The following is a 27787-nucleotide window of genomic DNA, read 5'->3' as shown; positions in this document are numbered from 1 at the left end:
AACACATATTGCATTGCCTAAATGCTGTGGTAGTTTCCATCTAAACGTAACTAGTTGGCACTAAGCCTTACAGTCAGAGAGCGTGAGAAGAAAAAAAACACCTGGACATTTTTACAGTTGACCACCACTTAATCTAAGACCTATTCTTGAATGAACCGATGAAGAACAAGGCTCAATTACTAAATAGTTACTGAAATTTAAATGTACAAATTTAACAGTACATGGTACAACATGAATACGCTACAAGTTTACACAACCTTCCTAGAGCATCTGAATTTGTAAATACATTTACAGATGGAAAATATAGAATACTTTACATTTGAAATTAGTTAATATACAAGAAAAAAATGCTTGTGGGGATCTTCACAGCATGACAAACGTCCTGACACAATATTTAATTTCATAATCACCTCTGTTTTCACCTAGTTTCACTTACCAAAAAAACAACGTGTACAAAAGTTGGAGATAATTTACAGTACCAGTCAAAAGTTTGAACACACCTCCTCATTCAAGGGTTTTTCTATATTTTAAATATTTTCTACATTGTAGAATAATAGTGAAGACATCAAAACTATGAAATAACACATACGGAAACATGTAGTAACCCAAAAAAAGTGTTAAACAAAATTGGTTACTACATGATTCCATATATGTTATTTCATAGTTTTGATGTCTTCACTATTATTCTACAATGTAGAACATATTTAAAATAAAGAAAAACCCTTGAATGAGGAGGTGTTCAAACTTTTGACTGGTCCTGTAAATTATCATCTCCAACTTTTCTAATCTGATGTGAAACAATGAAGGTCTGCCTGCACTCTTAATAAAAAAATCTATTGATTTATTCCACAATAGAGATGTTTTTTCCCCCCATAACCTTAAAGGAGAATGTAGACCAAATCTACATGAAAGACCTGGGGGTTAGGGGTCAAGTTAGAGTATGAGCCAATTCCCAAACAATCCTAAATTAACAGCACTACTTCTCAGTACGAGTCCCCACAAAAGGCTTTCAGTAAGATTACAAACAAATCCAATAATAAGGACAACAAAAACTCAGACATACGTCTTTCCATTTAGAGATTAGGTGCTGACGTGTTACCTCCAAAAACTGTTTAAAAAGGTGTTTACCGTTAACCCATTTCATTTGGGTGAGGGGTAACATCTAGGGGGTTGTGAGGGTGTCCTGCAAGTAAGCTTCATTTTCTTTAGCTCCACACATCCAGAGAGTAGCGGCCCTTGGTCATCAGCTTCTTGATGTAGGCCACAGCCTGTGTGTGTGTGAGGCCTCCGACCTCTTCAGCGATGTCATAGAAGGTGTTCTGCACGTCCCGTGCCATGTTCCGAGCATCCCTAGGCAAGGACAAGTGGCAGCCATATTTACAGAGGGCACGCGATGATGGATTTGCCTTTTCAGAAAACCCTCTAAAAGCGTGTACATATGCAGGTGGTCTGAATTGGTTCTTACCCGCAAATGTAGAGGTGAGCATTGTCAGTATGGATCAGCTTCCACAGATGTTCTTTGTTCTTCTTCAGGAGATGCTGCACATACACCTGAGCATGAAAAATCTAACAATTATGAACAATTCATTTGAATAATTTAACTGATACAAAATACGTTCTCTTGAAGTCTGCAAGTTCTCAAGGCAATACAAATTATAGGCACTGGCAGTATCAAATATTGGACCTTACCAAAGTCATAGATACACTTCTCTATGTATTTATTTGGACAGGGAAGCTAAAACTTTTAATTTGGCTCTATACTCAAGCATTTTGGATTTGAGATCAAATGTTTCATACGAGGTGACAGTACAGAATGTCACCTTTTATTTTAGGGTATTTTCATACATATGTTTTACTGTTTAGAAATGAAAGCACTTTATGCATCTTGTCCCCCCATTTCAAGGTGTCATAAGTATTTGGGCAAATTCACTTGTGTATTAAAAGTAGTTAAAAGTGTAGCATTTGGTCCCATATTCCTAGCATGCAATGACTACATCAAGCTTGTGACTACAAACTTGTTGGATGCATTTGCAGTTTGTTTTGGTTTGTTTCAGATTATGATGTGCCCAATAGAAAATAATGGTAAATAATGTTGTCATTTTGGAGTCACTTTTATTGTAAATAAGAATAGAATATGTTTCTGAACACTTCGATATTAATGTATACTGAAGAAAAATATGAAATGCAACAATTTCAAAGATTTGACTGAGTTACAGTTCATATAAGGAAATCAGTCAATTGAAATAAATTCATTAGGCCCTAACCTAAGTTGTGAGGCTTGTTTGACGTACTGCGATATTCTCTAAAATGACGAGGCAGTTTATGGTAGAGAAATTAACATTTAACTTTCTGGCAACAGCTCTGGTTGACATTCGTGCAGTCAGCCAAGCAGATGCATCGCGAAAGTCAGAAATAGCGATAAAATAAATCCCTTACTTTTGAAGATCTTCATCTGGTTGCAATCACAAGGGTCCCAGTTACATAACAAATGGTCCTTTTGTTCGATAAAGTAATTCTTTATATCCCAAAAAAGTATGTTTATTTGGTGCGCTTCATTCAATAATCCACCTGTTTACCTTTGTTCAACATGCATACAAAATGAATCCCAAACGTTACCAATAAACTTGGTCCAAACATGTCAAACAACGTTCCTAATCAATTCTCAGGTACCCTAATATGTAAATAAACAATCAAATTTAAGACGGAAAATAGTATTTTCAATACCGGAGATAAATAACCAAGTGCGCGCCCTGCCCTCATCGGAGAGCGTCAAACATTTTCCAATCAAGCAGATGCATCACGAAAGTCAGAAATAGCGATAAAATTAATTGCTTACCTTTGAAGATCATCTTTCTTGCAATCCCAAGGTTCCCAGTTACACAATGAATGGTGGTTTTGTTCGATAAAGTCCTTCTTTATATCCAAAGAATGTTGGTTTATTTGGCACGTTTGATTCAGAAATACACCCGTTCCAACTCGCCCAACATGCCTACAAGGGAATCTAAAAAGTTACCTGTAAACTTTGTCCAAACAATGTTTCTAATCCAACCTCAGGTACCCTAATATGTAAATAATTGATCAAATTTAAGACAGAATAAACTGTTTTCAATACCGGAGAAAAACACCAAGGAGCGCGCACTCATTCACTCACACCAAAAGACTAGAGTCCTTCTGAGTGACACTTAGAAAGAATACGAATACTTCTTCCTTTAAAAAAAAAAGAAAAACATTGAACAATTTCTAAAAAGATTGGACTGTTGATATCTAGTGGAAGCCATAGGAACTGCAATATGGATCCTAATAATTAGGCTTTCCCATAGAACAACATTGAGAAGTCCAATGACCTAAAAAAAAAAAAAAAGATTTCCTGGATGGATTGCCCTCGGGGTTTCGCCTGCCAAATCAGTTATGTTATACTCACAGACATTATTTTAACAGTTTTAGAAGCTTTAGAGTGTTTTCTATCCAATACTACCATGCATATGTATATCCTAGCTTCTGGGCCTGAGTAACAGGAAGTTTACTTTGGGCACCTCAGTCATCCAAACTTCCAAATACTGCCCCTAGCCTTAAAACGTTAATCAGCTTCTTGATATGCCACACCTGTCAGGTGTATGGATTATCTTGGCAAAGGAGGAATTCTCACTATCAGGGATGTAAACAAATTTGTTCAAACTTTGGAGAGAAATATGTTTTTTGTGCGTACGGAAAATGTCTGGGATTTTTTATTTCAGCTCGTGAAACACTTTACATGATGCGTTTATATTTTTGTTCAGTGTAGACACCAAGATTACCGATAATCATGAATTAATTGTTAATAATGATGACTGAGAAAGTTAGAGGCACAAAGGTCATACCCCCAAAACATCTCACCATTACCAATAACAGGGTAGGTTAGCATTTTCTGGGGGGTTATGATATTTATGCCTCTAACTTTCACACTCATCATTATTCATTCATGATTATCCATAATCATGGTAGCATCCACATGAATGTAGAAGTGTTCAGAAACATATAATCTTCTTAAATTTACAATAAAAGTGACTCCAAAATGGCAATACATTATTTATAATTAATTTATATTGGGCACAACATGATCTGAAACACAACCAAAACAAACTGCAAATGTATCCAACACGTTTGTAGAGTCACAAGCTTGATGTAGTCATTGCATGCTAGGAATATGGGACCAAATACTACACAAGTGAATTTGTCCAAATACCTATGACACCTTGAAATGGGGGATGTTCATTTCTAAACGGTAAAACAGATATATATAAAATTAACCTCAAATAAAAGGTGAAATTCTGTACTGTCACCTCACATGAAACTTTTGATCTCAAATCCAAAATGCTTGAGTACAGATCCAAATTAAAAAATGTAGCTTCATTGTCCAAATAAATACGTATGGGAGTGTTAAAGCTTATTGAATCTGATCACAAATGTCAAAATGTACGTCACACCCAGTATGTCACTTGGACCGTGCTCCCACCCATCCAGGACATCTACTTGAAACGATGCCTGAGGAAGGCCCACAGCATCATCAAGGACACCACATACCTCAGGCACGAGCTGTTCACTCTCTTATCGTAGCATGAGGTCTGATAGAAACTGTCTCTGAGCCTGTTGGTATCTACAAGCCATCAGACTACAGAAGACTTGAACTGAACTGACCCACCCACACACACACACACACACACACACACATACATACATGATCTGTTTTTCGTACAGATCGTAAATCTAAGGGTGGTGGTGTTGCTGTATATGTAAAAGACAAGTTCTCGATGGTCGTTTTGACTTCTGTTACTACACCTAAGCAATTTGAATATTTGTCTTTGAACCTAAACCTTGGCTCATCTTTAAATATTGTTGTAACTTGCAGTTATAGACATCCATCTGCTACTGTTGGCTCTCTGGATTGTATTTTCAAATTGTTATCACAGAATGTCAATTCTGAGTTTGTCCTGATGGGTAATCTGAATCAGGACTGGTTAACATCTAGCTCTGATCAATTTAAAATTCTGTGCAATACCTATAATCTCACTCAGATTGTCAACAGTGTAACTAGGTTGAATATAAAATATCCTCTGAAATCCTCTTTGATTGATGTGATCTTAACCAAGACTCCTCATCGTTTTAATGCTTCTGGTATTTTTGCAAATTACATAAGTGTTCACTGTGCTATTGCCTGTGTGAGAGATGGTAAAATTCCTAAGAAATCTCCACATGTCATTACGAAAAGAAACTGGAAGCGGTTTGATGTTCAAGGTTTTTTACATGATGTATAGCATTGAATGGAATTAATCTCTAATGTTGAACTAGCCTTTTCTTACTTCCACAACACATTCCAGGATGTATGCAATAGGCATGCCCCCTTTTAAAAAATTCAGAATTAAGGGCAGAGAGAACCCTTGGTTTACTAAGGAACTTACAAAAACCATAAGGGAACGAAATGCTATGTGGGCTAAAGGAAGAGGGACTGGTTTGGCAGATATTTGGATGGCTTTTAAACGTCTTCGAAATATGGGTGTGGCTATGATCCGTAAATTGAAAGCAGACCACTACCTGAAATCTACTTCACAAAATTTTAATACCCCATCCAAATTTTGGTAACTAGTGAAAGGTTTGGAGTGCAGAAAATATACACCGCTTCCTAAACAATTGTTGGTCGACACACAGATTGTAACTGAGAGAACCTCCATTCTGAAAGCCTTGAACCAGCATTTTATAGATGCAGGCAGTTTATTTGAAGAAGGTCAAAGGTATAATTGAGCCCCCTATAAATTTACCTGACTCCCCTGTGCACTCCTTCACCAGGTTCTCCTTTTCATCCTTCTCTCTTTCAGAAGTGTGTAAAGCCCTGAAAGAAATTGATTTTAAAAAATCCCCTGATGAACTAGACCCCCGCCTCCTATACCTAGCTGCAGACATCATTGCTCCCCCCTTAACATGTATTTCTAACCTCAAAAGGTACTGGAGTCCTTAGTTAGTAGGCAGCTAAAGACCTACTTCCAAGTAAACAACATCTTAAATGGAATGCAATCAGGTTTTAGGTCTGGCCACAGCACTGTTTCAGCAACATTGAAGGTTTAAAATGACATCCACTGTGCTCTTGATTATGAAGTTAAATTGTGTGTCTGTTTTTATTAATTTGTCGAAGGCTTTTGACACCGTGGACCATGCTGTGTTAATGCAAAGGTTAAAATGTTGTGGAATTACTGGTCATGCTCTAGATTGGTTTATAAATTATCTATCAAATCGTACACAATGTGTAATGGCGGATGGTTGTAAATCTGAGTCCATAGAGGTGTGCTCAGGTGTTCCGCAAGGTTCTATTTTGGGCCCACTGTTGTTCATTTTGTATATCAACAACATTGGGGATCTTATTGAAACAGCGGATGTTCATTTTTATGCAGATGATACTGTTCTTTATTCAAGTGGTAGTAGTTTATCTTTAGCTTTTGAAAATGCCCAGAGAGCATTTAACATCATACAACAGAATCTGTATGATTTAAAGCTGATTATAAATTCGGGTAAAACAAAATGCATGGTATTTTCAAATGCCAAGCATGTTACAAGTTATGTCATTGCTACATTGGCTGGACATACTATAGAGCAAGTTAAAGTGTACAAATATTTGGGTGTGTGGGATGATGATAAGCTGAGCTTCACTGTGCATGTAGAGAACTTGATAAGGAAGCTCAAGCTGAAAATAGGATTTTATTACCGGCATAAGGCTAGTTTTTCTTTTGAGGTCAGGAAGGAGCTGGTACGATGTACATTACTGTCGGTTTTAGATTTTAGTGATGTTATATATATATATATATGCAGGCCTCAGCCACTACCCTGAGAGCACTTGATTCAGTGTATCATGCAGCCCTCAGGTTCATTAAAAATCAGAAACGTCTAACACATCATTGTGATCTCTACAGCGCTGTTGGCTGGTCGTCATTGACCTTGCATAGGCTTAAACACGGGTATACACTGATTTATAAGGCCATATTGGGTACAATGCCATTACCTCTCTGTTCTTTTTTAGTCAGGTCAGTAAATAAATATCAATTACGGTCCCATTCTGATTTGCTTCTAACAGTACCAAAAATTAGAACAGGTCATGGTAGAAATAGTTTTAGTTACTTAGCACCGTGGTCCTGGAATTCTCTCCTGAACATTTTAAAATGTGATGATCTAGTTTCGTTGGTGCAGTTTAAAACGCTTGATCGATGTACAGTGGGGCAAAAAAGTATTTAGTCAGCCACCAATTGTGCAAGTTCACCCACTTAAAAAGATGAGAGAGGCCTGTAATTTCCATCATAGGTACACTTCAACTATGTCAGACAAAATGAGAAAAAAATGGTCAATAACAAAAGTTTCTCAATACTTTGTTATATACCCTTTGTTGGCAATGACAGAGGTCAAACGTTTTCTGTAAGTCTTCAAAGTTTTCATACACTGTTGCTGGTATTTTGGCCCATTCCTTAATGCAGAACTCCTCTAGAGCAGTGACGTTTTGGGGCTGTTGCTGGGCAACACGGACTTTCAACTCCCTCCAAAGATTTTCTATGGGGTTGAGATCTGGAGACTGGCTAGGCCACTCCAGGACCTTGAAATGCTTCTTACGAAGCCACTCCTTCATTGCCCGGGCGGTGTGTTTGGGATCATTGTCATGCTGAAAGACCCAGCCACGTTTCATCTTCAATGCCCTTGCTGATGGAAAGAGGTTTTCACTCAAAATCTCACGATACATGACCCCATTCATTCTTTCCTTTACACGGATCAGTCGTCCTGGTCCCTTTGCAGAAAAACAGCCCCAAAGCATGATGTTTCCACCCCCATGCTTCACAGTAGGTATGGTGTTCTTTGGATGCAACTCAGCATTCTTTGTCCCCCAAACACGACGAGTTGAGTTTTTACCAAAAAGTTATATTTTGGTTTCATCTGACCTTATGACATTCTCCCAATCTTCTTCTGGATCATCCAAAAGCTCTCTAGCAAACTTCAGACGGGCCTGGACATGTACTGGCTTAAGCAGGGGGACACGTCTGGCACTGCAGGATTTGAGTCGCTGGCGGCGTAGTGTGTTACTGATGGTAGGCTTTGTTACTTTTGGTCCCAGCTCTCTGCAGGTCATTCACTAGGTCCCCCCGTGTGGTTCTGGGATTTTTGCTCTACGTTCTTGTGGTCATTTTGACCCCACGGGGTGAGATCTTGCGTGGAGCCCCAGATCGAGGGAGATTATCAGTGGTCTTGTATGTCTTCCATTTCCTAATAATTGCTCCCACAGTTGATTTCTTCAAACCAAGCTGCTTACCTATTGCAGATTCAGTCTTCCCAGCCTGGTGCAGGTCTACAATTTTGTTTCTGGTGTCCTTTGACAGCTCTTTGGTCTTGGCCATAGTGGAGTTTGGAATGTGACTGTTTGAGGTTGTGGACAGTTGTCTTTTATACTGATAACAAGTTCAAACAGGTGCCATTAATACAGGTAACGAGTGGAGGACAGAGGAGCCTCTTAAAGGAGAAGTTACAGGTCTGTGAGAGCCAGAAATCTTGCTTGTTTATAGGTGACCAAATACATATTTTCCACCATAATTTGCAAATAAATTCATAAAAAATCCTACAATGTGATTTTCTGGATTTCTTTTCTCATTTTGTCTGTCATAGTTGAAGTGTACCTATGATGAAAATTACAGGCCTTCTCATCTTTTTAAGTGGGAGAACTTGCACAATTGGTGGCTGACTGTATATATCATAGAAGAGTGTAATTGTTTTTAGGCCAGCTGTTTTTAGTCAAGATGTTTGTGTTTTTAATGTAATATGTAATTGTTGTACTGTATGTGTGTTTATAGTTTTGTTTAATGTTGTGTTAGTGTATGTAAGTTATTTTGTCTGAAAAGTTGTTCCCGCTGCTGCTATTGGAACAGGTCTCTCTTGGAAAAGAGAAAAAACCTGTATAAATAAAGGTAAAATAAATTTAAAATATACACACACACACTCATGCCACATCACAACTGCTGCTAACAGACTTGTATTATGATTGCTAAATACTGCACAATTGAAACACTTGCCCCCCAATCCCCCCTTCCCCAAAACACATGTACATATTGAACTATAAATTGTGCCTTCCTGTATTATACTAACGCTAAAATGTTTTTTTCTATTCTACTGAGCCATTGACTTTATGTTTGTATTCTCATTTTTTTTATTTCAAATTGTTGTTGCATTGTCGAGAAGGAACCTACAAGTAAGCATTTCATTGGATGCTGTATACCATGTGTATCCTGTACATACGAACTTGGTAGTAGTGCTAGACACATGAACTCTCACATAGTGAGGAGCTGACAGAGAGGTTTGGTGTGATGTGTTACCTTCCCTTCCTGGTCTCTGGAGAAGGCAACGTTGAGCTGAGTCAGCACGCCCGCCTTCTCAAACTCCTCCAGTTCCTGCTGGTACAGGAAGTCCTCGTTTCTGCGGCGACAGCCGAAGTACAGTATCGTCTCGCCGACATCCTTCCCTGAAAGCGAAACACATACTGGATGTGAAGCTGTGTCACACTCACCCTATTTTTCCTTTCCCTCCCTTATGCTAAAAAATACAAACATACTTGTGGCAACAAACTCAGGTGAACCTAATTTATTGTAGAGTAATGGAGACTGCTTGCTGTGAACTCCGTCTATGCACTAGGCAAACACTGTTCGGTTTTAATAATCAGCAAAACCACAGATTTAGATGCTAGATGAGGACCAGGCCTTCTTGCTCCGTACCCTGCTCCTTCATCCAGCCTCTCTCCTGGAGGAAGCCCATGAAGGGGGCGATGCCCGTGCCGGGCCCGATCATCACCACCGGGTTGCTGGCCTTGAAAGGAAGCCGGAACTGGGACTTGCGGACGTACATGGGCACAGTGGCCTTGTGGCCGTTGTCCGTCACCACAACCTTGTTCTTCAGCCAGTTGGTGGCCACACCCTTGAAGGTCCGCCCTGTGCTGGTCTGGAACTCCACCACCACCGCACATATGCTCACCATGGTGGGATACACCTGACAAGACAATACACAGTTATAAAGTAATCAAATAAAAAACAAAATAAAAGAAACTGAAAAAGTGGGAACTGAACTGGCAACCGGAGGTCTGCTGGTCTCTGATCCCAGGTACATGTCCTTAACCTTTAAAATGCTCTCCATCCAGGGGTGCTGCTGTTTCTCACAAGATGGACAAAGTATTTTTACTATTCTAATAGTGGGTCTCACCTTGCCAGAGGAGGCGATGGAGTAGTAGCGAGCCTGTAGGCGGGGTAGCAGCTCACACAGGTGGTCTATGGTAGGGTGGAGGGACGGCATGTCCTCCAACACAGCCAGAATGTTCCTCTGAGCATCCAGCACCCAGCTCTGGTACAGACCCTGGCAAAGAGACACAGACAGACTAAGACTCATTCTCCACTGATACGGATCATTTACAGCCATTCAAACGCATTGACAGCATGCATTTCTGGGCGGGCAGTAGAATGTCAGTCAGTCAGCTAGTGGTGAAGGGTCAGAAGTTCGAGGTCCGTCAGGGATGCCAACCTTGCCCTCGGGGGAGGCGGAGGCCATCTTGCGGAGGGTGTCCTGGTCCTTGGGGTCGGTGGCGTACTGGGCCAGCTCAAACAGTACGTTGGTGCGAGGGGGGTTGGTGATGTCCAGGTAGTGGGTCAGAGCTGTGCGGTATGTGGTCGGACACGGGAACGGGTGCTTCTTATTGGACTCCTCTAAAAGACACAGGGGAAAAATCTTATCAGCATCATCATTTAATGTTCAAGTTCCATTTATTTAGAGGCCACGGTACACATTTTCGATGTTAACGGTAGACTATATGATTTAGTTGATTACTGTTTATATTTATTTACTTTTCTGCTCTTTTGCACACCAATATCTCTACCTGTACATGACCATCTGATCATTTATCACTCCAGTGTTAATCTGCAAAATTGTAATTATTCACCTACCTCCTCATGCATTTTGCACACACTGTATATAGACTCTTCCCCCCCTACTGTGTTATTGACTTGTTAATTGTTTACTACATGTGTAACTCTGTGTTGTTGTCTGTTCACACTGCTATGCTTTATCTTGGCCAGGTCGCAGTTGCAAATGAGAACTTGTTCTCAACTAGTTTACCTGGTTAAATAAAGGTGAAATAAATAAAATAAATAAAAAATGTGTGCAGTAATATCTTCTCAACCTCTAGATTACTGTACAGTGAGTGAATAGCCATGAGGATGACATCATGAGCATTTCATTGCAGCCAAATAGTACAGAAAAAGCCAATGGAAAACTGCTCAGACACAAAGCAGCTGAAATCATATATCCCTGAGCCATGATTTACAACTGACCGTCGAGGTTGTTGAGAGAGATAACAGTGTCCAGGTCGGCATCCAGGATTTGGCCTATTCTGTTCACTATTGACACGTCATTAACGGGGTAAACAGCAACGTGGTCTCCAGAGTCATATCTACAGGGGGGGAGACGGGGGGAGGTGGATGAACAAGACTTCCCAATGTCTTTATCTAGCACACTAATGTCATTACATATAGAACATATTTACATGCTTGTTGCCAGTGTGTGAAAATGGGGAAAATAAATAAATAAATGATTATCCAACTTGACACTTATTGGCAGACAGAAGAAATGCAGCAGACATTGGAAGGCAGAAGTGTATGACTGTATGATATTCTAAGGCACAGGACTTTTAATATTACATATTAGAGCAGAGCAGCTACCTAATTTTGGAACCTGAGGTGTCCAGCTCTAGATGCATCAGATGGCGGTCGCCGGATTGGTTCAGCTGGCGGTTGACAGCCACTGTGGCCAAGTAGGGGTTCTTAGCATCAAAAGGCCTGCAATGACAGATATACTGGAGTTATCACAAAGCCATTTCAGACAATTGGTGCCAATGTTGTAAAATGGGTTTGTTGAAAGTTCCAATAAATAATTGACATCCCAATACATTTGAAAGAAGATTTCTAATATTAAGAACTTTTCTTTTTACTGATCTGAGAAGACAGGTGAAAGCGCTAAGGCCGAGGCCTACACAGGGATTTAGTTTACACCTGTCTAGTTCTATCAAGGAAAAGAGATGAGGAGAGGCCACTTTGGACTATTGAGATGCACCCTAACAGCACCCAGACTTTGCTGTTGGACTTCTGACATTGGGGAGTAGGTGAGAATCAGGTCAGCATCATGACAACAGTCATCCCTTTGTTGCCCTGAAAAACAACCATAATCTATTCATTCCATTTAGCGATGACAACACATCTCGGTCATTACGCCTGATAGCTGAGCTGCCTATATCACTTCCTATGTGTGTGTGAAGCTGTCAACTCACGGTTTCTGGGTCTCAAAGCTCTTGAGGCGACCCATCTCCCCAGTGTACACCTTATTCATGTTGATGTCAGTTGGAACCACCAACTCGTACTGCCGGATGCTAAAGAAGAGGAAGAAACGGACAGGTGATTACTTCCTGCTCTGCATCCCGACCACTCATGAAGTCTAAAAATAACCCTTGTCAGTGCAACTAAGGGCCGACATGGACAGCCTTGCATGCTTCTAGTGGAGTTTGCTCTCTGTGATGCAAATGTGATGATGCATGGTAAAAAATGTCAGATGCCATAGTGAGTGAAAGGTCTTAAAGCACAGGTAAAATTATTTTACTTGTTGATGGTCATTTAGGTTTGTTATTTGCAGATGAAGCTTTAGTGTTTTTTCTGAGAACATGCAAACAATGCCAGGTGGTATCAATTATTTGATACATCCAGTATTTATAGCTGCTGATATTACCATGGAAAATAACCCTTGAATTGGAATACAAAGTAAAACATTATGGGTCGGTTTCCCAGACACAGATTAAGTTTAGTCCTGGACTAAAAAGCGGTTTCAATGGACAAGGCTTAATCTGTGTCTGGGAAACCAGCTCTGTCTTTAAAAAGAAATATATATAAAATACCTTCTCTATACAGGAAGTACATCTGCTCCTGAATCTCCATACTAAATATCTCTAGTTGACAACTAGTCAGACCACCAGAGCAAGAGGTGGTAGCCAACTAGCTATTACCTGGTGTCATCTCCTGTGGCCTCCACCCCAAAGTGCTCACACACAGCAGGCCAGAACTGCTCCTTCCATGATACGAAGTCTTCCTCAAGGCTGGGGAAGAGGGTAAGACATACATAGAACAGTCATCGCATGATATTTTAATAAGAGAAATACATACATATTTATGAATATGGATTAATTTATGGACATTGTGGCAATGTTTGCACTGTATTGAGTTCAGTACTCACTTGCCATCGTCGTCTCCCATTCCCAGGTCATAGATCCTCTTGCCACCCAGCTCTTCTAGTCTCTTGTCAGTATACTTTCCCATTGCATTGAAGTGCTCATATGTTTTATTCCCCAAGCCAAACACCTGCAGAGTTCAAAGGCAGATGCTATCAGCTATCACAGTAGATAAAAGTTAATGACCTGCATATAAATGTAAAGATTCCTCTACTTCTAGGGCCTATATCATGATGCAAACCTGAGTGCCTCCAGAAAGTATTCACACCTAGACTTGATAATTTTGTTGTGTTACAGCCGGAATTTAAAATGGATTAAATAGAGGATTGTTTTGTCACTGGCCTACACAGAATCCCACATAATGTCAAAGTGGAATTATGTTTTTAGATTTTCTTTATACAAATTAATGAAAAATGAACAGTTGAAATGTCTCGAGTCAATAAGTATTCAACCCCTTTGTTATGGCAAGCATAAATAAGTTCAGAAGTACACATTTGCTTAACAAGTCAAATATAAGTTGGGTGCAATAACAGTGTTTAACATAAATTTTTTTATGACTACCTCATCTCTGCACCCCACACACACAATTAATTATATGTAAGGTTCTTTAGTCAAGCAGTGAATTTCAAACACAGATTCAACCACAATGACCAGGGAGGTATTCCAGTGCCTAGCAAAAAAGGGCACCTATTGGTAGATGGTTAAAAAGAAAAGAAAAGCAGACATTGAATATCCCTTTGAGCATGTTGAAGTTATTAATTACACTTTGGATGGGCTATCAATACAGCCAGTCACTACAACAGGCGTCGTTCCTAACTCAGTTGCCGGAGAAGAAGAAAACCGCTCAGGGATTTCACCATGAGGCCAATGGTGACTTTAAAACAGTTACAGAGTTTAATGGCTGTGATCTGAGAATATTGAGGATGGATCAACAACATTATAGTTACTGCACAATAGTAACCATTGACAGAGTGAAAAGAAGGAAGCCGGTACAGAATAAAAATATTCCAAAACATTAATCATGTTTGCAATAAGGCACTAAAGTTAAACTGCAAAAAATGTGGCAAAGAAATTAACTTAAGAAATGTCCTGAGTACAAAGCGTTATATTTGGGCAAATCCAACACATCCCTGAGTACCACTTCATATTTTCAAGCATGGTTGTGGCTGCATCATGTTATGGGTATGCTTGTCATCAGCAAGGAATAGGGAGTTTATGATAAAAAAATAAATGGAATAGAGCTAAGCACAGGCAAAATCCTAGAGGAAAACCTAGTTCTATCTGCTTTCCAACAGAAACTGGGAGACAAATTCACCTTTCAGCAGGACAATAACCTAAAATACAAGGTCAAATATAAACTGAAGTTGCATACCAAGATGACATTGAATGTTCCCGAGTGGCCTAGGTACAGTTTTAACTTAAAACCATCCTCTAAATCTATGGCAAGACTTGATAAAGGCTCTGGCAATGATCAACAACCAACTTGACAGAGCTTGAACAATTTTTAAAGAATAATGTGCAAATATTGTACAATCCAGGTGTGGAAAGCTTTTAGAGACTTACCCAGAAACACTCACAGCTGTACTCACTGCCAAATGTTATTCTAACATGTATTGATTCAGGGGGTTGAATACTTATCTAATCAACATATGACTGTTATATTTTTCATGATTTTTTAAAATAAATGTTAGAATTATTTTCCCCAAATAGAGTACTTTGTGTAGATTGTTAACCAAAAAAATGACAATTAAATCCATATTAATAACAACAAAATGTGGAAAAGGGGTGTGAATATTTTCTGAAGACACTGTAAATGCAGCAATACACTATATCCTTACATATGTCTAAGCTGTACATTTACTCAATTACACCATTTGGATCAGATCTGTAATTTCAGTGGCTTTATATGGCTGAATGCACTACAGATGTTGAGAACACGAAAACATGGATTTCCCAGATAAAAAGCCACAACCACATCACAATATGTCTCAGGAGAGTCGCACAGCGAGACCCGGAGGAAGCCATGGTTAACATTGTTCAGTAGTGATGTCAATGAGAAAACATTTCAAAATTGAGACTCCCGACATCTCCAAGCCACAAACTGCCAGTGCTCTCCAGCTCCAGCCTTGAGGTTGGCCAGGCCTGGAGCTTTGTTTGGCAGGACCACATGTTTCCACTTGGTGAGTGAGTTTGGAGGGAAGTGGGGCAATGTAGCAAAGTGTGCATTCCACCAGTGCCTTTCGCATGGGAAAGCCTCACATACGGACATCTCAATCCCTACCTCTCCTTCAATGGGGAATGGAGATGCAATATGAGTCATTCTGTGCGGATTCGGTCAAAGCTAAATGTGCTGCGCTGCACACCAATGTTGACTCTTAACCACCTTGATGCACCTACTACAGACCTATCTCGCTGAGCAAAATACCAACCGCGAAGTTGACTCCTTTCAGGTCCTCGTCGTTCTCCTGCATCCAGTCGTAAAAGTCCTGAGCGTTGTCTGTGGGATCCCCCTCCCCATAGGTGGCCATGCAGAATACAGCCAGGGAGTTGTCGATCTCCGCAAGACGAGGCAGCTCCGACTGAGGAGAGGAAGGAAGAAAAAGACATTGGAAATACACTAATTGCAAACGGGATTCGTTCACCAAACAGCTCTCAGGACACAACAATGCAGTCATTAGCTCTCTTAATGTTATACATTTAATAAATATCCAAACAAATATTCATCACCACAAAGCTGCTGGAGGTTACATGTGGTATGTAGAAGACTGAGACAATGTACATAGTGTACACATATAAAATCAGCCGGATTAAGACCAGTACCATGTCATATTCCTCGGGGTCAGCTGACATGCCTCTCATTCCGTAGCGCTGGGCGTCTTTGGACAGTCGGCCGCAGAACTCCTCAGCCGTGCCCGTCTGAGAGCCGTAGAAAACCACCATGTTCCTGTTCTGGAGAGGCAGACGCATCATCAGTAATAATCCTAAATTATAGAGGTCTTTTTAAAGTTCCTTAGCTAGTCACCCAAACAAGTTAAGTGGCATATAGCCTACATATCCATTTACTAAATAAATAGAGATAATTTTGTATAAAATAATTAGTTCCTACTTATTACACAGAATTTAGCATGAAGCTACTGACCGTTTTCTTCATTTTCTCAATAAAGCTGGTTTCTCGCTGCGGAGTGACTCTGGAGAAAAAGACACAAAGCAGATGTTAAAGGTAAACATTAGCATACCATGGTAACTTAATTAGTCTACTAAATGGCTATTACACTGCCTTCGAAAAGGAGAGACCATTTGAGAAGGCAGAAAATGTTCTTTACTCTGGCATTCTCATCCCCTTCTGACCCCCATGGGAGAGATTTGCGTATGGGTCACACCCAATCCCTTTACAAGGCATGGAAACGCAGCACAGAAATAGCTCAGTTGATCATTGGTAAAAACCCTGAACAAACACAGTAAATGCATGTGAAACTCAATAATGAAAATAACATGTCAATTGTCAATGAAACATGTGCTCCTTAGCAAAGAACATAGGAGGTATCAAGAGGAAGCGTTGCATGTGGTGACAGTATCTTAAATTAATTGTTAGGCTACATGTACTGCACACAGCCATAATTCAGACTACAGCCTTTTTGATGACAAGCTATCATAATCATAACCTGCAACGTTGATTCTTATCTTTTAAATTATTTATTTTCCTTTTGTTTAACATTGCTGGTTAAAAACGCTGGTAAGCAGCCTGGGAAGCTGAAAAGCAAATCAAGTCCAATCATTTGCCTTTCCCAACAGTAACACACATTTCCCTGAAGAGCATCAACATGATAGGCAGTGGATGGAGCACAGTAGAACAAGCTGTCTCAGACACACACACAGTGAGACCAAGAGAGAGAAGAAACAGAAAGAGACAGAGACAGACAGAGACAGAGACAGAGAGAGAGACTGACCTGGCTGCCGCTGCCTGTCTCTCTTTGGGCAGAGAGAACACACATCCCATGGTTACAGGCAGTGTTCTCCAGCACCCCACAACACACTTGTCTGATCCACAATTGGACACAATCTGAAAAAGCACGTGAAGAAGAAGCCCATCAGGGCTGACTATCCGCTGGCCTCTCCAAAGTGCATTATGCGGGAGAGATTCTCAGTCTCTCACTGAACATACAGCCCCCCCCCCCACGAACACCCCACCCGAGCGCTCTCTCTCTCTCTCTCTGTGGTGGAATCAAAACACGCAGGCAGCCATGGCTGTTATTCAGCCGCAGCAGCCTCTCACTGGTTGGCCAGGCAACTCCAGGGCTTGTGTTCTGCTCAGAGCAGCAGTCAGAGACGCGGATGGACGTGCTGCTGTTACCCGCTCTCACCACCACTCAACACAGACACCACCGACATCTGGCAGCAAGGCTGGGAAGACAACGACAATATAGCATGACATTTCCCTTAAAAGCCTTTCAAGCAGAGCAGCCGGCGACATACGCATAAACGAAAAAATAATAATAATAAAAAACGGACATGCCCCTGCGCACACACACACATCAACACTGACATACACATCCACTCACTACATCCCTCCTCTTTTCCTATACAATCTGTAGGGACGACACTACCCGAGTCACCCTGGCAACTATTAACAGTGTAAATGTGTATTTTCTTCTTTTTAAAAGAGACGAGGCAAGGCAGAGCTGAATAAAGCACATTTCAAACCCCCGAGCCGAGGGAGTGTGTCACAATGGTTACCTAATCTATCATAAAAGGTTGCCATTTGTGACACGGCTCTGCTCCATTCATGCTCCCTCAAAGGCAAATTAGGGACGGCTTCCACAGAAGAGAGGCTGAACAGAGAATACTGCTGGACTTTGGCCTCAACTTTCCACCTCGGAGAGCATTCAAAGAGAAAAAGCATCCACTGGGTCTTCTGGTGCGCTAAAGAAGTGTCCAAAATTGGCTGTGTAGAAGACTAAACACAAAAAAAGAGTGCACAAAGACAGGGGAGTCTTCAACAAAAAAGGATCACAGTGAAATGCAAGCCAGCCAAACACAAGGAAACTCCAAGGTAGTTCTCTCTTTTCCTGCACACCCCAAACCTCTTCCTGGAATTTTCATAGCTTCAGTTGTGGGCCATTTCCTCCTCCTGCATATTTCTTTCAATGAGGTTTGGTGGTGCAGAGGGGAGCCAGGGGATCTCGCAGGGAGCGAGAGAGGTCCAGTAATTAATCACCAGTATGTTTGAGGTCCTTCTCTTTACAGTGTTCCCATTCAGAAAGAGAGAGCGATGTTTATGGTTAACATTTCCAGCAATTAAAACCTCTTTCACTTCCATTGTTTGGGGGGGCAGAGCTGGCATTTTCCCTGTGGGGGAATTGATCCAAGTGACGCCAACAAAGGAACATAGGCAACTGTTACTGATTAAGCCCCATGCCAAGTTCCTGCCAGCAGCCAAGTGGATACATTGAAACAACAAGGTTCTCAGTAACATTGGTGTGAGATGTTTCAAGCATCTATTCAACAGATGACCGCATGTATAGGCCCAATCCAGGAAGTTACAGGAAATTAAAGGTGAGAAAACAATTAAAACCACTACAATTGCTACAGTACCTTTCTGCATGTGGCCTTGGCGATGCAGCCTAGTCTCTAGGGTATGTTAAAATAAGCTAGTGTCACCCAAACCACTTCCAATTATTATCCTTTTGAATAAACAACAAATGTAAACTAATGTGACCATACACATTCCCCCAGTTAGGCCTACATGAAGTCAACATATTCAAATGCTGGAACCCCTGCCCAGGCCAACCACAGTGTGGTCTAAAGCAACACATGCACAAACACACTGCCAATCCCTGCTTCCCACTCAGCTCCAAGTTCCAGGGCAAGAAAATACAAATGACGTTTGATCACCAAGGGATGACAAAATGGGAGTGTTCTGATTAACCTTCCTGGGCTAATAAGGTGAAAACCTGAGCAAATACACACTAATGTTGAATCATTCTTGATGAAATAAATGAACAGCTAAGCACACAACAATCTTTAAAGATCGGCAGCACTATCCCACTTCTGACACCAATATAGAGGATACCGACAATGCAACGTCCCCTGCTGGTCCAGAACATGGTGTCTCCCAGCCCATAAGCAAACGTACTACCACACTGTTCCAATAGGATAAACTCCCTTGGGATTTTACAAATGAGAATGTAATGAGCGTACCTAGGCAAGGGCCATCAAATGATAGAATTTTGGTGGGAAAACACTTACACAGGGGTGAGCCTCTTGAACTCTGGGATGGTCTCCTCAGTCTTCTTGCGAGAAAGGAACCAGTAGATGAGTAGGCCAACAATGAGAGAAAAAAGGAATATGTCCAAGTTAGTGAAGAGAGGTTCCTCCTCCACAGGGGCCACGTCAGGGCCTTCCGGGGCTACATGCTCTACCTCCATGTCCTCGATGGGGCCACTCGCTGTCTGACAGGTCAACACCGGCTGCAGCCAGGGCAGAGAGAGGACCTGAAGAAATTACATTTAGTTTTTTTTAAATATATATATATATATAGTTTTTTCCCCACTAAAATACATACGTTACATACGTTACACAGTACCAGTGAAAAATTCACACCTGCTCATTCTAGTTTATTTTTTATTCTTTACATTGTATAATAATAGTGAAGCCATCAAAACTATGAAATAACACATATGGAATCATGTAGTAACCAAAAAAAAAAAAAGTGTTAAACAAATTAAAATGTGTTATATATTTGAGATTCTTCAAAGTAGCCACCTTTTGCCTTGATGAAAGCTTTGCACACTTGGCATTCTCTCAACCAGCTTCCTGAAGTAGTCACCTGGAATGCATTTCAATTAACAGGTGTGCCTTTTTAAAAGCTCATTTGTGAAATCTCTTTCCTTTTTAATGTGTTTGAGCCAATCAGTTGTGTTGTGACAAGGTAGGAATACAGAAGACAGCCCTATTTGGTAAAAGACCAAGTCTATATTATGGCAAGAACAGCTCAAATAAGCAAAGAGAAACAACAGTCCATCATTTCTTTAAGACACGAAGGTCAGCCAATCCAGAACTTTGAAAGTTTCTTCAAGTGCAGTCACAAAAACCATCAGGCGCTATGAAACTGACTCTCATGAGGACCGCCACACAGAGTTACCGCTGCTGCAGAGGATAAGTTCATTAGAGTTACCAGCCCAAATAAATGCTTCACAGAGTTCCAGTAACAGACACATCTCAACATCAACTGTTCAGAGACTGTGTGAATTAGGCCTTCATGGCCGAATTGCTACAAAGAAACCACTAGTAAAAGGACACCAATAATAAGAAGAGACTTGCTTGGGCCAAGAAATACAAGCAATGGACATTAGACCAGTGGAAATATGTCCTTTGGTCTGATGAGTTCAAATTTGTGATTTTTGGTTCCAACTGCCGTGTCTTTGAGACACCGAGTAGGTGGACGGATGATCTCCGCATATGTGGTTCCCACCGTGAAGCATGGAGGAGGTGCGATGGTGCTTGATGGTGACACTTTTGGTGACTTATTTAGAATTCAAGGCACACTTAACCAGCATGGCTACAACAGCATTCTGCAGTGATAGGCCATCCCATCTGGTTTGCGCTTAGTGGGACTATCATTTGTTCTTCAATGGGAGAATGACATAAAAACACACCTCCACGCTGTGTAAGGGCTTTTTGACCAAGGAGAGTGATGGAGTGCTGCATCAGATTACATGGCCTTCACAATCACCAGACCTCAACCCAATTGAGATGGTTTGGGATGAGTTGGACCACAGATTGAAAGAGAAGTAACAAACAAGTGCTCAGCATATGTGGGAACTCCTTCAAGACTGTTGGAACAGCATTTATCATGCAGCTGGTGCTCAGTGAGAGAATGCCAAGAGTGTGCAAAGCTGTCATCAAGGCAAAGGGTGGCTACATTGAAGAATCTCAAAAATATTTAGATTTGTTTAACACTTTTTTGGTTACTACATTATTCCATATATGTTATTTCATAGTTTTGATGTCTCACTATTATTCTACAATGTAGAAAATAGTAAATGTTTTTTTAAACTTTGAATGAATAACTGTGTCCAAATGTTTGACTGGTACTGTATATAAAACACACAAAAATCCTGTTTTTCACTGCACTGGGCCTTTAACAGGTGACTTGACCTGGGCTATGTAGGGCACATTTAATCAGCAGGAGCATAGTTAGTGAAATTAACATTTCATAGCTGAGGTTCTGTCATGCAGAGGTGAGTGACGACTGGGATTTTGCCAGCATTTCTCTCCATGGGTATGACAAAACGAATGGCAGAATGTTGTGCTCCAGACTCATGTAGTTCTGAAAACCAGTTTTGTCTTTCAAAATGTCTTTACTTATCCTGTCACATACACCTAAAAAAGCATTGAAAGCCTGAGGCTAAATTCTCAATTTTACCACAAGAGAGCATTCTAGCATAAAGACAAATGTGAGCAAAATGTACACATTGTTCTTTTGAACTACAGTCCATAAATGCAGCATGCCATGGATAAAGAAAACAAAGCTCGTCTCATAAACCTGGTACTTCCATTAAGTTGTTGTGTGCTAGCTGATGTTGTTGTTGTGCTAGCTGATTAGCTGTTGTCTCACCTACTGTTTAAGCTAGCTTTCCCAATTCAACACCTGTGATTACTGTATGCCTCACTGTATGTCTCTCTCAAATGTCAATATGCCTTGTATACTGTTGCTCAGGTTAGTTATCATTGTTCTAGTTCACAATGGGGCCCCTAGTTCTACTCTTCATACCCCTGATAACTCCTCTGTCCCACCTCCCACACATGCGGTGACCTCCCCATTACAACCAGCATGTCCAGAGACACAACCTCTCTCATCATCACCCAGTGCCTGGGCTTACCCCCGCTGTACCCGCACCCCACCATACCCCTGTCTGCGCATTATGCCCTGATTATATTCTACCATGCCCAGAAACCTGCTCCTCTTACTCTCTGTCCCCAACGCTCTAGGCGACCAGTTTTGATAGCCTTTAGCCGCACCCTCATACTACTCCTTCTCTGTTCCGCGGGTGATGTGGAGGTAAACCCAGGCCCTGCATGTCCCCAGGCACCCTCATTTGTTGACTTCTGTGATCGAAAAAGCCTTGGTTTCATGCATGTCAACATCAGAAGCCTCCTCCCTAAGTTTGTTTTACTCACTGCTCTAGCACACTCTGCTAACCCTGATGTCCTTGCTGTGTCTGAATCCTGGCTCAGGAAGGCCACCAAAAATTCAGAGATTTCCATACCCAACTATAACATCTTCCGTCAAGATAGAACTGCTAAAGGGGGAGGAGTTGCAGTCTACTGCAGAGATAGCCTGCAAAGTAATGTCATACTTTCCAGGTCCATACCCAAACAGTTCGAACTACTAATTTTGAAAATTACTCTCTCCAGAAATAAGTCTCTCACTGTTGCCGCCTGCTACCGACCCCCTCAGCCCCCAGCTGTGCCCTGGACACCATTTGTGAATTGATCGCCCCCATCTAGCCTCAGAGTTTGTTCTGTTAGGTGACCTAAACTGGGATATGCTTAACACCCCGCCAGTCCTACAATCTAAGCTAGATGCCCTCAATCTCACACAAATCATCAAGGAACCCACCAGGTACAACCCTAACTCTGTAAACAAGGGCACCCTCATAGACGTCATCCTGACCAACTGGCCCTCCAAATACACCTCCGCTGTCTTCAACCAGGATCTCAGCGATCACTGCCTCATTGCCTGTATCCGCTACGGAGCCGCAGTCAAACGACCACCCCTCATCACGGTCAAACGCTCCCTAAAACACTTCTGTGAGCAGGCCTTTCTAATCGACCTGGCCCGGGTATCCTGGAAGGACATCGACCTCATCCCGTCAGTTGAGGATGCCTGGTCATTCTTTAAAAGTAACTTCCTCACCATTTTAGATAAGCATGCTCCGTTCAAAAAATGCAGAACTAAGAACAGATACAGTCCTTGGTTCACCCCAGACCTGACTGCCCTCGACCAGCACAAAAACATCCTGTGGCGGACTGCAATAGCATCGAATAGTCCCGGGATATGCAACTGTTCAGGGAAGTCCGTAACCAATACACGCAGTCAGTCAGGAAAGCTAAGGCCAGCTTCTTCAGGCAGAAGTTTGCATCATGTAGCTCCAACTCCAAAAAGTTCTGGGACACTGTGAAGTCCATGGAGAACAAGAGCACCTCCTCCCAGCTGCCCACTGCACTGAGGCTAGGTAACACGGTCACCACCGATAAATCCATGATTATCGAAAACTTCAATAAGCATTTCTCAACGGCTGGCCATGCCTTCCGCCTGGCTACTCCAACCTCGGCCAACAGCTCTGCCCCCCGGCAGCTCCTCGCCCAAGCCTCTCCAGGTTCTCCTTTACCCAAATCCAGATAGCAGATGTTCTGAAAGAGCTGCAAAACCTGGACCCGTACAAATCAGCTGGGCTTGACAATCTGGACCCCTATTTCTGAAACTTTCCGCCGCCATTGTCGCAACCCCTATTACCAGCCTGTTCAACCTCTCTTTCATATCGTCTGAGATCCCCAAGGATTGGAAAGCTGCCGCAGTCATCCCCCTCTTCAAAGGGGGAGACACCCTGGACCCAAACTGTTACAGACCTATATCCATCCTGCCCTGCCTATCTAAGGTCTTCGAAAGCCAAACAGGTCAAACAGGTCACTGACCATCTCGAATCCCACCGTACCTTCTCCGCTGTGCAATCTGGTTTCCGAGCCGGTCACGGGTGCACCTCAGCAACACTCAAGGTACTAAACGATATCATAACCGCCATCGATAAAAGACAGTACTGTGCAGCCGTCTTCATTGACCTTGCCAAGGCTTTCGACTCTGTCAATCACCATATTCTTATCGGCAGACTCAGTAGCCTCGGTTTTTCGGATGACTGCCTTGCCTGGTTCACCAATTACTTTGCAGACAGAGTTCAGTGTGTCAAATCGGAGGGCATGCTGTCCGGTCCTCTGGCAGTCTCTATGGGGTGCCACAGGGTTCAATTCTCGGGCCGACTCTTTTCTCTGTATATATCAATGACGTTGCTCTTGCTGCGGGCGATTCCCTGATCCACCTCTACGCAGACGACACCATTCTATATACTTTCGGCCCGTCATTGGACACTGTGCTATCCAACCTCCAAACAAGCTTCAATGCCATACAACACTCCTTCCGTGGCCTCCAACTGCTCTTAAACGCTAGTAAAACCAAATGCATGCTTTTCAACCGATCGCTGCCTGCACCCGCATGCCCGACTAGCATCACCACCCTGGATGGTTCCGACCTCGAATATGTGGACATCTATAAGTACCTTGGTGTCTGGCTAGACTGCAAACTCTCCTTCCAGACTCATATCAAACATCTCCAATCGAAAATCAAATCAAGAGTCGGCTTTCTATTCCGTAACAAAGCCTCCTTCACTCACGCCGCCAAGCTTACCCTAGTAAAACTGACTATCCTTCCGATCCTCGACTTCGGCGATGTCATCTACAAAATGGCTTCCAACACTCTACTCAGCAAACTGGATGCAGTCTATCACAGTGCCATCCGTTTCGTCACTAAAGCACCTTATACCACCCACCACTGCGACCTGTATGCTCTAGTCGGCTGGCCCTCGTTACATATTCGTCGCCAGACCCACTGGCTCCAGGTCATCTACAAGTCCATGCTAGGTAAAGCTCCGCCTTATCTCAGTTCACTGGTCACGATGGCAACACCCATCCGTAGCACGCGCTCCAGCAGGTGTATCTCACTGATCATCCCTAAAGCCAACACCTCATTTGGCCGCCTTTCGTTCCAGTACTCTGCTGCCCGTGACTGGAACGAATTGCAAAATCGCTGAAGTTGGAGACTTTTATCTCCCTCACCAACTTCAAACATCAGCTATCTGAGCAGCTAACCGATCGCTGCTGCTGTACATAGTCTATTGGTAAATAGCCCACCCATTTTCACCTACCTCATCCCCATACTGTTTTTATTTATTTACTTGCTCTTTTGCACACCAATATCTCTACCTGTACATGACCATCTGATCATTTATCACTCCAGTGTTAATCTGCAAAATTGTAATTATTCGCCTACCTCCTCATGCCTTTTGCACACATTGTATATAGACTCCCCCTTTGTTTTCTACTGTGTTATTGACTTGTTAATTGTTTATTCCATGTGTAACTCTGTGTTGTCTGCTCACACTGCTATGCTTTATCTTGGCCAGGTCGCAGTTGCAAATGAGAACTTGTTCTCAACTGGCCTACCTGGTTAAATAAAGGTGAAATAAAATTTAAAAAAATAAAAAAAAGTTGTGTCAGTTTTCATAGATGACTTATGGTGCATGAATCACATTTACCGTATTATAGCGTACTAGTATGTTGTTGTCTGGGGTCAATTCAATGAAAATAAATGCATGACATAACTATTAAAAACGTTAATTATTATTTTAATAATAGTTACAACTAATAGAAAACCATTTGTGCACACTTCACTACTGTACTGATAAAACACATTGGTTCCTACACTTCCACAAATATCTGTGGTTGGTTGGAACCTCGATGGATATATTAGTCGGCAAGATTGCGGTTACTTCCATGCACTTTATTAAGTGTGGCAGATACAATTTATATTGCCAAAAATTAGTCAGATAAGCAAAAAGACATGCTGCTATAATGTTCAATTTATCAATAAGACAGTTGACAAGTTTGAGTTGACTAATTCTGGCTTTGTCTTCCCCCATTTAGGTAACCCAAAAATCTTACAAAAGAGTGGAGCACAGTTGTGTAATCTGTTCAAAGCAGCTAACGTTAGCTAAACTTAGCCATGAAATAACAAGATCCTTTAGGCTATGTGTTGTCTGCTAGGAAGGCGACGTCAAATTCATAACGTTGAACCATATTTCAACATAGCATAACACTGCAGTACAATTCAATACTAATTTAAGTCTTAACAAAAGTATTACTTACTTCAAACTGCTCCTGACTGTATCCAGCACAATATCGGAGTCTAATTTCTTCTACGTCATTATTGTGCGACCACGCGCCACGCCTCTCACGTGTTCGTGGTTTATGTACATTATGCTATATATAATAGAATCAGTTAAATGTGATACCACCATGTCCCTGAAAACTCCTAGAGCTCATTTTGATATCAGCCGCCATATCAAATCATCATGAAGACCAATATCCATCCACAAAATAGTATCAATCAAGAAGAAGAAAGTAATGCTGTCAAATATCCCTAACATACCAGTAGTAATGCACGTTGCGGTCTCATAATGAGACATTTAAACAAAATGAACAAAGCACAGACTCAGCTAGTGTCTTATTATTGCAGAGTGAGCTTTCTTGACACAGCTGAATATGTACACACAGTTTAGTGATTGTCAGTGCATGGCCTGTAATTTCTCGACCCATTCTCGTAATCTCACACACCATTAAATCTTGGGTGATGCTGAGAGTGACAATCTGCATTTCTCAGAAGAACAAAGAACAATGTGTTTCAGAAATTAAACAATAAACGAAACACGTTTGATAAGAAGGTGCAACAGAAAAATGTACATGGTTTACAAGACAACTGTATAAAATAGACAAAAAGTACATTAGTATAAAACACCTTTGGTACATATTATTTTGAATAAATAGTTGGGTTCGTAACAATGTCCAGTTATCTTTCTCTTCCAGTCTTATAGGCTCTTGGACGTGTCTTGGTTGTGGATGTACTTATGGTAGACCACACCAAGTGTGGTGGAAAAGTTCCCATGAAAAACACGAGGTAGGAGCAGCCACACATGAAAACCTGGAGGGTGGGGAGGACAGGTTAGGAATAAAGTAACAAATGTTTACTTTCAATTTGGCTGGCAACAAAATACATGAGCCACATAAGGAGCTTGACACAATATTGGCATTGTCAATAAAGGTGGTTGCCAAGTTCATTGATTTTATCTGTGAAATGAAAAGAGCATCTGTGAAATGCACTGACATGTCACTCTCTACACTCTAGGAGCTGGGCCATCCTGAACAGTGTTAGGCCATTGTAGAGCTGCCAGAAGTACAAACACAGAAAACAGTGGTGTCGCACTCCCTCTTGCGCAAGGCAAACAAGTGCAGTGACGTCAATATCCAGAAATAACTTTGGTACTTTCAATACCCTAAATTGCTGAGAGAAGGATGGACTATGACGGAAGGGTAGAAGGAAGGTCAGGCCTCGCCACATCCACGAAAGGAAACCCTCTGAGGTGGAGGAATGTTTGTTTACATCAATAAATATATGTAATATATATATAATAAACATGTACTATACTATACCAGTAAATATGTACTATGTATACAGCTGCAATCTATGTGTTGATGACGCCCCTGATATCAGGTCAATGAGGAGTGATGGAGGAGGACGCGTTTTTTGTCATTTTGGTCATGTTCCTCTTAAACACGTGATCAGTGAGTAGTCATGATGACACACAACGATGT

The 27787-nt window shown here is 41.5% G+C and overlaps 1 protein-coding gene across 3 annotated transcripts; it reads right to left on the bottom strand.

Moving 5' to 3' along the window:
• Positions 1–690: 690 nt before the first annotated feature.
• Positions 691–26388, bottom strand: LOC112257963 (NADPH--cytochrome P450 reductase). 3 transcript variants are annotated; one of them, XM_042326884.1, is made up of 16 exons: positions 26285–26388; positions 19553–19797; positions 16446–16494; positions 16127–16255; positions 15736–15885; positions 13312–13436; positions 13085–13174; positions 12359–12457; positions 11754–11870; positions 11367–11485; positions 10561–10742; positions 10246–10395; positions 9765–10035; positions 9369–9514; positions 1466–1551; positions 691–1350 (listed from the first exon to the last, which is right to left on the bottom strand). In XM_042326884.1, exons 2-16 carry the CDS (start codon positions 19729–19731, stop codon positions 1206–1208), a joined length of 2037 nt encoding a protein of 678 aa, XP_042182818.1. In that variant the 5' UTR covers positions 19732–19797; positions 26285–26388; the 3' UTR covers positions 691–1205. The 3 variants fall into 3 exon arrangements, with proteins under 3 accessions (XP_042182818.1, XP_024287703.1, XP_042182819.1); XM_024431935.2 differs by having other exon boundaries at positions 19553–19773; positions 26285–26358; XM_042326885.1 differs by lacking the exon at positions 26285–26388 and adding an exon at positions 17254–17366 and having other exon boundaries at positions 19553–19678.
• Between the last annotated feature and the right edge of the window lie 1399 nt (positions 26389–27787).

Source organism: Oncorhynchus tshawytscha, linkage group LG09 (genome assembly GCF_018296145.1).
Source record: "Oncorhynchus tshawytscha isolate Ot180627B linkage group LG09, Otsh_v2.0, whole genome shotgun sequence".
Classification (NCBI taxonomy): domain Eukaryota; kingdom Metazoa; phylum Chordata; class Actinopteri; order Salmoniformes; family Salmonidae; genus Oncorhynchus; species Oncorhynchus tshawytscha.
This window is presented reverse-complemented; position numbering and strand designations above follow the sequence as displayed.

Excerpts from the sequence above, each read along its gene's own strand:
- LOC112257963 (XM_042326884.1), bottom strand. The coding sequence starts at position 19,731 with ATGGAGGTAGAGCATGTAGCCCCGGAAGGCCCTGACGTGGCCCCTGTG. Across the intron at positions 15,886-16,126 it reads ACCCCGAGGAATATGACATG|TCGGAGCTGCCTCGTCTTGC; the intron begins GTACTGGTCTTA and ends TCCTCTCCTCAG. Across the intron at positions 13,437-15,735 it reads TGAAAGGAGTCAACTTCGCG|GTGTTTGGCTTGGGGAATAA; the intron begins GTTGGTATTTTG and ends TGAACTCTGCAG.